General features: G+C 37.1%; 1 protein-coding gene across 1 annotated transcript; it reads right to left on the bottom strand.

The window, feature by feature from the left end:
- Positions 1–301: 301 nt before the first annotated feature.
- Positions 302–9,671, bottom strand: LOC120188053. Its single transcript, XM_039191592.1, is given in 9 exon segments — positions 302–2,198; positions 2,201–2,732; positions 2,847–2,975; positions 3,713–3,844; positions 3,922–4,293; positions 4,498–4,639; positions 7,648–7,907; positions 7,983–8,351; positions 9,202–9,671. Coding segments are annotated over 9 exon segments (3,774 nt in total). The 5' UTR covers positions 9,301–9,671; the 3' UTR covers positions 302–459.
- Between the last annotated feature and the right edge of the window lie 2,105 nt (positions 9,672–11,776).

Here is an 11,776-nt window from a genome sequence, read left to right as displayed (position 1 = left end):
TTACCCGACCGCTATTTGAATCTCTGGTTCCAATGGTTCACAACAAATAAAAGCAATTCACATGGGATTTAAGTACGAGCATCCAAGTTTAATTGCTTGGTAAGTCGAATCTAAACATGCTAATATTCAATCTGAAGCAAACCATTCAAGAAACTGAAATGAAATGACCAAAAAAAATCCAAATGAATTCCAAGAAAACAAAATCTCAAACCAGCAAAAAGTTCCATTAACCCAAGAATTAAAGCAAAAGAAAACTGACCACTGAAAGCCCTCAAACATTATATGACTCTCTCCCAACTTGTTTTCTCTACATTCAATAAAGAAAATAACACACATAGGGTAAACAATCTACTAAGAAACTATAAGCTAAACTTAGATTTTAGATTATTGTATATACCTAGTTATAAAGTAGTCTCGAAAACCCTGGGAAAGAAGGTAGGTACCTCAACCACTGTATCATCAGAAGGAAAACCTTATCCCATTACTCGCTGCAAACAAATTGTACTGTTCAACTGTAGACTCCTTTTTATTGCAACCATGATCCGCTGAAAACTGGGAAGAAATTTCTTCCACAATCTCATCTTTCAAAGGTACAGGATTAGATTTGCATCCTGTTGAAAGAGCCACAGGCCCACCAAAATGGAACAAGGAAAAGCTAGTGTCATCGTTTTGCCTACCTTCTCTATTTGCTGCTTGTTCTGTAGCATGCAGCCTGCCAGGAACAACCTTCTGTGGGTTACATTCGGTGAAAGCTTCAATTGTTGTACAAGACTTGGGAATCTGGGTTCGTTCCTCTGCATACAAGCCACTGGCCTCCAAAACTGGCTGATAAACTGGAACGTGACAGGGGTTAAACGGTGGAGCAGCTAAATGCTGCAGAGTGCCGTATGACATGCATAAATGTGAGTTTCCGTTTAGACCATAGCCAAGAGGGCCGGTATAAAGATATGGGTTTGGAGGAGGGAAAGGCACTAAACCATTAGATGGAGTTGCTAGACACGAAACAGGATTCTGATGGTGGTAACTCATGGTTGAAGGAGCTTGGTACACTGGAAATTGTACATGTTGGCTATGCACTGATGCAAACATGCCTTGATGCTGAGAACCCATAAAGGCAGTTGGTTTTCCATTATCAGAATTTTCAGCAGTTTTTGTAGGCGGATTTCCGGGAGCTTTGTTCCCAGGACCATCTGGTGGATGTCCAAACAATGCCTGCCTTTCCGGATCAACCCCTCTATTGACTTCCTGCTTTTTATCCATTCCTTTCACCTGAAACTCAGAGAAGCCATTTTGAATGCAGATTGAAGTCTCTCTCCTATCTGATTGTTGACAGGCGTCTTCAGAATCTGATGTTGACGAAGATCCCAAATTTCCATGATGTGAAGAGGAGGTATTGCTATCTCCTTCACTAATGCATGAAGAGAAGTTATCAGAATTACAAGTGCTACTAATCATAGTATGAGGAATACCATTCAAGCTAGGGTTTCTGTTAGGAAAATTTCCAGCTTTCTCACACCCAGCATTAAGTGAAGAACATTGATTCTGTGTTTCCACATGACAGTCATTATTTGTTGCAAGGTTGGAGTTTCTTGATGTATTAACCTTGCTACGCGCATGATCAATTTCTCCCAAATTTGCACTAGCTTCACTTGAGCACGCCTTACTGGATGGATTAACAAAGTTATCATCAGGCCCATCCCCTTTATTGTAAGTAGATGACCTCAAAGTAATATATGTATCAGAGTTGCTTCGGGGGTACATTTTATGCGCTTCTGAGGGCTTCGAAACTTTCTTAGAGTGAAGTGAATCTCGACCGGTAGGATTGTTTCCGCAAACAATTTTATGTTTCAGCTTCCCACAATATTCACGCATGTGAACTTGTTGATTATACTTGTTACCACCATATACCTGCTTGGACATAGCAAACTTAGATTCTGTCTTGCTCACAGATTTGGGCTCTTGACCAACTCTAGTTGCAGACACATGTGGCTCAATCTTGGCTCTGTGTTCATTGTGTTGGCTGCAGCTGCAGGAGTAAAAGTCATATCTATCACTCCAGCCATTGGAACACCGAAATTTCTCGGTATACTTAACACTACCATTCCGACCGTTGGACTTTGCGTTGCTTATCCTTGATTGCCTATTTAATCCATTGAAGTTCCTCGAAGAAGCCTCAAAGTTTTCACTTTGATGTTTGTCTCAGATCTATTAACAGGAGCACTTTCTGAAACAACAGCAAACCAACATCGATCAGACCATTTAGTGAACGGATCGAGCTGACTATCCTTGTGAAATTTCAATCTCCGACGAGAAAATTTTGATTGTTCCATTATAAAAGGGTCATTTCCATCTTTTATCTTTGTACCTTCTCCATTAGAACTATCAAAAGAGTGATTCTGCAAACTTGAAGTGGAATTCCCATCTAAAAACTGGTCTGCTTGAACATCTGGAGAACCAGGTCCAGACACTCTAATATCTCCTGTGTCACTCACAGAGTCTCTGCAAGTAATAGCAATATTTTCTAAAACCTCGACAGCTAATGAAGAATCTTCCTTTGCAATATTAGGAGAAACAGGAGTTATACTTTCAGCAGATTTTTTCTCTCTCTCTCTTTCTTTTCCTTTCAGTCTCTCCTTTCTCCTAAGCTTTTTCTCCCGTTCTTTTGTTCTTTTCCTCTCCTTGCGTTCTTCTTCTTCACGCTTTTCCTTCTCTTCTTCCTCAAGAAGCTTCATCTGTAGAAATCATGTAGAAAAAATAATATTTATCAAAAAAGCATATGGAGAATCCTATATTTGCTGATAAGTATAAAGGAATATCTATCTCAAAGAATCACCAATTGCTCAAACCTGCTTTTCTAAAGTAATAATTCCCTTGCATGCAACATAAACACGTTCTTCCAACAGCTTAACAGCAAGACTAACGAAGATACTATGTGCATTCTGGCGTGCTGTTCCTTCCCGAAATGCCTTTTCAACCTGAATATCAAAAATGGATCACTTGTTTTTAAGTTTGTAACAAGAATTTTAGCAATAATGAGAACACAAACAACTGAAAAAGATTGACTTGTATGTCTGCTGTGCCACAGCTCCACAGACAAACTACAAGAACCTCTAACCAAAGTCCAAGCTTCTTCTTACCAAGGAAATAGTTTGAAATTTAAAAAGAAAAAAAAAACAATAACAGGGTGGCACTGGTCTTCAACAAACATGATGGAGCAAGATAGCAAGGTTGGCCTGAAACTGGTCTCAAGATATCATTGTTCACAGAACAAACGTGTTGCATTTCCTCTAGCCAAGTAGCTTATAGTATTGTGAACTATGGCAATCTTTCTCAAAGTATAACCAAAGAAAATATTTTCATTTATTATTGGTCCTGCTTCTCTAAACCACAAAGCTCAACAACAAACCATTCTGAATAGGGATTTTGTAAGAAACAATGGAATGAAATTCTTGTTAATGACTTGCCTCTTGCAAATTAACATATCAAGTCGTTAATATAAACTGATTTCTGTTAACTTCCTAACTTTCACATTCTTCTACACACAAAGGTTCAATCATCAATGGAAATGATAGAATCCCACAGCTCTTTTCATGTTTTAATTGTCAATAGAAATAACAGAATTCCATGGCTTTTTTATATGTGAATGAAAGAAGATTGAGAAGTACACTGCAAGACGTTAAAGAACAGTAAAAGTGAAAAGGTATGAACATGCCTGTTCCTTAAAAATAACAGTTGCTGCATCAAGAAGAAACTCTCGAGCAAGCTCAGGACTCTTCGCATGCTGTTGTGGACGTGGGCATTCCCCATCAAGCTCATTTTCATCCTTGTCCATGGAATCATCATCCTGAACAGATTATTTAAAAGTTCAACGTCACAATTTTCCAAAAACCTTATTTATAAGCCTCACAAAGTTTGAACTACCTCTTCTTCCTCTGCCTCTTCGGCATGCTCAAAAAAACTTCTAATACTTTCTCCCCCCGTGATTGTAACATAACCATCTCCAACTACAAGCCTGCAATGCACACATTGTTGGCCCTTTAATGCATGGGCTTTTGCAGAAAACTCAGAACAGCGGCCATCAAATTTCCAGGCCCTCAGAGTGATATAACATATACTCAAGCCATCAAGATCCAAACCATTGACTTGAACACTCCCATTCATGCCAACATTTTCAAATTCCAAGATATCTGATTTTCCTTCCCCAGTTCCAACTGCCCATTCAAAGTGGTGGTAAGTTCCGATTGTGTCGGCAAAAGTTTGACGCCAATCAGCCTGGATGGTGTCATCAGATACCTGGGTAAGTAGTACAGAAAAATATTTGCATAAGTCAGACAGATTTTGAAAATTCTCACAAGACGCTCAATATTTATGACTATGGTAGTCAAAATTGAAATTTCAGCCAATAATATTTTTATGAAGTGTTGATCAAAAGATGAACATCTGGTGTTAACTTATGTCAACAATAGTCGTGCACCAAAATTTTAAAGATAAGGATACCTCGTATAAAAACGCTGTATCTGCAACACAAAACCAACTACTGCATCGAGGTTCTCTACGCATGCGCTTTAGTTCCTTCAGCCCCTTGAACTCACGGATAACATTTCTTCTGCAATCTCTGCAAAACCTTTTGCTGTCAAACCTGAGCCAAAAATGCAAAGGTGAGATATGATATCTTTACAATACAATAGTGACCAGAAGTCTGCAGGCATGTTCTAAAGATGGAGCTAATAAAAAATAAGTGATATCTGAATACAGTTTCAGCCTAGGCCAATACTTCTTTATGAAAAACTCTTGAAAGTGCAAAAACAAAGAGAATTTTGCAAAATAAAAATAATATTAATTTCATCAGAAAGCTTTCTGAGGGTAAAAATAATGAATAAGGCTATGCCACCAATATTTTTTGGTAACCACATATTCTTAGAAAGTAGAAGTTTGTGCTTTTTGTGGAAAATGATTCTCCATTTTTTGGTGTTTTACAGAAAATAACTTGGTCAAAAGAAAATGAACTCCAGGTTAATGGAATATTACCCCCTTTTTCCGAAAATTGTCTTGTGATTGCTTTTGAAAAGCACAAGACATATTCTAGAAGTTGAAGTAAGAAAAATGGATCAGTCTAGCAATCCGTTCCTTATTGTGTAGAAGCTGAAGCAAAGGAAACAACAATCAATTCCTTAAGTGTAGGGATCAATCTTTTTTATATCAATGTAGAGTTTTCAAAAGAAAAGTAAAAGAAAATATATTTTATGCAGGATCATCAAAACAACATAAAATATCACCTTTTCCAACAAATAAGTCCATTCTCGAAAAATCATTTTCCGAAAGCCATTTTCTAGAAGAAAAATAAAGAAAAAAAGATGTAGGCAGCCTTAACGTATGATATTTGAATCCCTTCTACTTATCACTAAACAAAAGCCAAAGGTCATGAGCAGAAGATGTGAAAAGAAGCTTCAGCCATTCCAGTTCATTAAATGTCTAATTTTTATTGCTCAAAAGAAATTGTAGCATATTCATTTTTCTACAACTCTCAGTGTCCTCTAAACATATGCACCCATCCAAACATTTTTATAGCCTCAATTTGTATCCACTTCACAAAAAAGACAATTTTTCAATACCATTCTCTGTGATATATTTCCTAATGCTTATATTTCTAGCCAACAAACACCAGTAATGACTATCAGTGGTCAAAAAGTCCTCCAGTGAAAGTGTAGTGTCTTAGTAACATTTGACTCCGTATAAACAAGAAATATTGAACGAATTGAACAAGTAAAAATTAAGGATTATAAGAATGATAAAAATCAAGTAGACAAAGCAATATTAAAGAGTCTAGAATTGAACAAAAGAAAAAAAGAAAAACAAGTTTAGAGGTCTTTTTTCTAGGGAACAGAACTGATGCAAGCTACTCATTAGCCGCTTATAATTCCAGGTTCTAAGATCTTATTGTTTCCACTCTCTAAAAGAATCATAACTTTTCGTTTGATCTCCTTGGATATAGCAAAATTTTGGCCAACATCACTCATCCTCATTGTCCACTACTCCTTTATCCACTGTCTTCCAAAGGAAGCAGCACTCAGGTGTTTCTGGATTCTTACTATTTCAAAGCTTCCTCGAATGGAAAATTCTTAAAGACTGGCCTTTCTGGACCTTTGGTCCCATATCATGTTTGAAAGCAAAAAAGATCACTATTCCCAACTGCAACAGGTCAAAACATGCTTCCAGGAGTACTAGTCACTATCGATATATCTTCACATTGCTAAACTCTAGAGACTGCAGCAGGATGTTTAAATATATTGACAAAATGGCCCAAGAATTACACCACTGTATAAAGAACAGGCTCATTCAGGTAGCTGCTTCAATAAAGCTCATGTCATAGTGAAGCCAACCGACAAAAAAGAAAAAAAAATCAATACCTAGCTGTTAACTTTTTCAATTATATAAAATTCAGAATTAAAATAATGACATTCAATCAGGCTAATCTCGGGAAATGTCTTTTTCCAGTCTGCAGTATGGATTTCATTTCCCCACTTCATACTAACACTGATAGCTTGGAAACCAGATACTCCAATATTGATTAACACTCTGATAGCTTGGAGATCAGATACTCCAATATTGACTAACACTCTGATAGCCTTGTGGGAGACTTAACTTTGGCTGATTTGCACCGTTTCCTACGAAGAAAGTTTCCCCTAAGTCAACGTGGTGCCTTCCTCCTCCGGGGGATTTTAAAGTGAATGTGGATGGGGCTGTAAGTTGCGATTGAAGGTGCAGTGGTATTGGTGGTCTGCTTAGGGATGCTGATTATAAGCGGTTGGGGTATTTCTCGGGAGAGTCCGGACCAGGCCCTCCGATTCTTGCCGAGCTTAAAGCAATTCAAGCTGGTTTAAGTCTGTTTCTGTTTTTGGATTAGGAGTGGAGTGATAAAGGGAGTCTTATTTTAGAAAGTGATTCTTCTATTGCTTTGAAGTGGATTAACAATCCGGAGGCAAGTCCGGTTGCTTATGTTCATTTGGTTAAGGAAATTGTCAAGCGAGTGATGGAGCACAATGTGACTATTAGGCATGTTCAGAGATGTTTTAATTGGGAAGCAGATAGTTTAGCTAAGTCAGGCATAGGATAATGTGGGGTGTTTTGGTTGGGTGAGGTGGGTGAGTGATTTGGGTATTTTTTTGGGGAACTTTTGTACTTAAAATGATCTTATCTTGGATGTACTCTATGTGTTAGTAATAAAATTTTGGGCACTCTTTTCCTCCTTCCAATGGCCGTTGAGTCCTACGCAACTTGACGGTTATGAAGGGGGTTTTTAATGAGGCCCTATTCTTATTAAAAAAAAATAAAAAACTAACACTCTGATAGCATGGAAACCAGATACTCCAATATTGCATTTATTTTGCAGGGGTAGTCAAGTGTCACCTAGGAGAAGAACACAGGATAACTAAACTTCTCAAAAACACACAAATGAAATTTCATGTCTTTAATACCATTAACTACTGTTCTCTTAATCATCATGAATTTCCACCACCACTAGTTTATATTTCTAGCTCCAAAGATAACTGCTTGTTCAATGACTATAAGACTTGACTTCACATTGTTCGGCGACAGAACAATATAGCAAATGAAACACTTTCAACAATAAAGAAGCTACAAACACACCTGTACATGAGCCTCTCAATGAAATCTTCTTCCTTCATTCTTAAAAGAGATTGCTGAGTTTCTTCTCCAAGAGCTGACCAGAAATCCACCAAGGTATCACAAGAAAGCCTGGCAGTGTGCAGGGCACATGTTTCTCTTGTTCCATGACCTCTTCCATAACTAGCAATACCTTGGCTAATCCAACCCCTACCTCCCCCACCACAAGCATCAGGATAAAGCAATTCACGTTCCCTCTCTCTTGCACGTGCACTATCAAACACCTGATTCAATTGAAACATTAACAACTAGACGAAAAAGTAAGGATAACCATAGAAAGCAATTTGATCAGTACAAACATTTTGGAGACCCTTGAGCGACTTTGAGCACAAATAGCAGTCAAGAAGTGTCAGTGACCCATCACGGTTTGTTGTCAAACCTCCCCAAGGATGGACAGATGGATTTTGAATTTCATCTTGTGACCCATTCGTCATACTCCATCCACCATCACTATGGTTTTTTGTGACTCCTGAACTGTTGTAAGGAAGGCTACCAGCTACACCCTCCTGCTGCAAGGATTTTCCATGCATGACAATCTGTAAAAACCGTTCAAGCAGTAGCCCATTACATCTGGAGCAGTACATAGTCTTGCGAGCTTGCTCAAAAAGGGCTTGTTTATCAATTCTAAGAAGCTCCTGTCGAGCTTGTAATGGAAGCTCACTCCAGAACTGCAATACAAAAACACAGCTCTTCCTGGTGACTAATCAGAAAATTAAATCAATAAACAGATACTTATGAATCACATCTATCATTAAACTGTATAAGCAATGACATCAGGCTTTTTTTGGTACATATGGGAAGTGGAGATAATGTGAAAATCCAGTAGGTCTCGAGCTACACAAGGGAGGCAGCTCTCACCTATCCCATAGATCCTGCTTTCCTCCATCCCATGGACTCAAACCTGAATTCTCTAATCAGAGTTTCACATTCTACCCATTTGGGTGCCCCGTTGGTTAGAGATAGCACAATCCTGTTTGCCGTTGGCAAACAAGAACCAATGCTTCAATTTCCAATTCCTCCTCAATCACCTACCAGTACTTGTGATAGCCAGAAAATAGAAACAAAATTTAAAAAGCATAGACCTCGACTGAAAGCCACACAGAGCTCAACAAAGAGTAGGAAAACATTTTGAAGAACCGACAGTGACGAAGTTAATTATCAAACCTCTAATTTTTATTTCCTCCATTACTCTATCCAAAACCAGGAACAGCACTAAAAGATCACCTTGAGTATAAACAAAATTAGGCAACTAATTTCTATACTCTCTAAGGAAAGGCAGATGCCATAAAACAACAAATGCATTATTAGAATCAAATTTGGCACAGAATCAAAATTAACGGAATCCGGTAAACAATAAATAAATCCAATTAAATTAAGATCCAATCCAAACTTAAACAACGCATTAGATAAACAAAAAATAAAAAAGAAACAGTGATCCAATCCCAATTTAACTAAAACAATTACATTACCAAAAATTTCAACAAAAAAAATTAAGTGAAGAAAAAGAAAATCCAATACCTTCTGAAGTTGATTGTAGCTAACATCGTCGCGATGCTTAGACCAAAACCCGAATGAAGCACTACTATATTGCTCATTTCTTTGCGCTAATCCTGGCATCCTTTGATTTCTTAAACTCTCTTTGATTTAGAATTAATTAACAATCTTTCCATCCCCGCCCTTCAATTCCTTGTTGTTTTTACACAACCGAATCAATCAAATTTAACAATATATATAATAAAATAAAATTCAATGATTATTGGGTGGTTTTCTTCTTTCTTCGGGATCCAAATCCAATTGAATTTGAGAAAGAGATCGAAGAGATAATGGAAAAATTCAAGGGGTGGGCTTCAGGATTATAATCAGATTTGATGCTGCATTTTATCTATTGATTTTAATTTATAATCATACATTTTTAAAAAATAAGATAAAATGAAAATCAGTGAGAAAGGATCTTGAGGCTGCTTTTTTGCCAAGGGGGGAATGACTGTTACATTAAGTTACTTGTTACTTCTATGGTTAAAAAAGTAAAATAAAAATATTAATTATTATATGGTAACTACTTTTAGAAAAAAAAAGTAGTTAATTTTTTTAATTGGAAATTCTTTTGTATAAAGTTTGTATTAGTTTCATTTTTTATTGTTGTTCCTGGGAATAAATTAGTTTTGTCAGTCGTTGGCAGTTCATCCCTTCTGTTTAAGTAGAGAGTTACGGTCGATTATAAGATAATTGTTAGTCGATGTTTCTCTGAGAGAGAGAATTGACCATGAGGGTAAAGAAGAAGAAGAACTAGCAGGTTGTCCCAAGATAATGGAGGTTTCATCCCCTCTTTCGATCGTATTGAGTGGTATTTATAAAGACACTTAGTTGTGATGCCAAACATAAGATAATTATGGTTATTTTTAGGTTATCAAACTAAATAAATCTGATCGTCAGATCTTGGATTTCACTCTGGTAGGTCACATAAGCCTACTAGAGGTTTAGTCTTTGTACTACGTACAATATGAGTGTATGTACCTAAAAGATGTGAGTTTGTTATAGCTTCGATAAGCGGAGGGTCAATACAAACACGACATATATGGCCCTTGATCGAACAACTCTACAAAACATGGAGATGAAGCGTAATGAGAGCTTCCGACAATATGTACAACAATGGAGGGATATTGCATCTCAAGTGCATCCACCAATGATTGAAAGAGTATCCATCACTATGTTCATACATACACTAAAATCTCCATATATTAACCATATGTTAGGGGTTACCGTTAAGAGTTTCTCAAAAATTATCATATGTGGAGAAATGATTGAAAGGACTGTTAAGAATGGTAAAATAGGGGCACCAACAGCACTAATGCTGAGAAAATAACTGAAATCAATATGATTGATCCCATTTAGTTAATCATATGACCAAACCTCATAAAGTGATTCGAGAAAGGACTCATATTGATCCAATTCCAATGACATATGAGGAATTTCTCCCAATACTTATAGATAAAAACCTTATGACCTCGGTTCAGTCTAAGCCAAAAGAGCCCTCGTATCTTGAGGGCTATGATGTTAACGCCATATGTAGCTACCATGTAGGAAATTCAGAACACACTATTGAGAATTATGAGGCATTGAAACGTAAAGTCCATAATTTAATCGATTCAGGTGCATGGACATTTGATGGGTAATGGGACATTCTGATGTGAATCAAGAGAAGTCATTGCATATTGTTGAGTTAATCGATCGACTGAATTAGCCAAGAGATGGTGAATTGGCAATTAAAATTTTGGTGGAAGCTTTAATAGAAAATTGAAAAGATTTGCATAGCGATTTAGAGTGGTTCGACTTTCTCAACCAAAGTCTATGTCCACTACCTTAGCTATCCACACTAAGGTCTTTCCACAAATTCACTAGTTTTTCTTTCTTTTGAGGACAAATAGTAGCCTTACAACTCCCTCAAGAATTATACACCAAATTCTTGAGACCCTCTCTTCTCAAAGAGAAAATTACAAACTTTGCAAACTTACAGGAAAACCTCAAAAAGTAAGATTGTTTGCACAATTCTAGAACAAAGAAAGAACACTCAAAAATGAATACGATTGAGCACAAATTGTGTTCTTGAAAGAAAAAATGAATATTGAATGGATGTTGGCTTGAATTGCTCAAACTTGATGTTTAAGGCTTTCTCTTTTGTTTCTCTAGCTTCTCTTGTTCATCAAGGGCTTCAAGACTTGTTTAAATACACCTATGATAAATTCTAGACGTTGGGGATGATCATGGAGTGAATGGAGCCGTTGAAGTGTGAAATCCATTTGAAAAGTCTGTTGGGAGCGTATCGGTACTCCTTCATAGGGGTATCGATACTACCTGTATAAAATTTAAATATTTCAACTGTTGCAAAACCGAAGGTATCGATACCTCTCATGGTATTGGTACCCATTTTGCATTCGATGTTTGTCTCGGATTCAAAATCACGTAAGTAGTATCGGTACCCATAACCATGGTATCAATACTACTATATAAGGGTGCTGATACCTTGTAGGGTAAGGTATCGGTACCTCTTTTGTATTCGATGTTTAGGGGTATCGATATTATCCAAGGAGGTATC

Source organism: Hibiscus syriacus, unplaced genomic scaffold (genome assembly GCF_006381635.1).
Source record: "Hibiscus syriacus cultivar Baekdansim isolate YM2019G1 unplaced genomic scaffold, ASM638163v2 tig00116937_pilon, whole genome shotgun sequence".
NCBI classification, from domain to species: domain Eukaryota; kingdom Viridiplantae; phylum Streptophyta; class Magnoliopsida; order Malvales; family Malvaceae; genus Hibiscus; species Hibiscus syriacus.
This window is presented reverse-complemented; position numbering and strand designations above follow the sequence as displayed.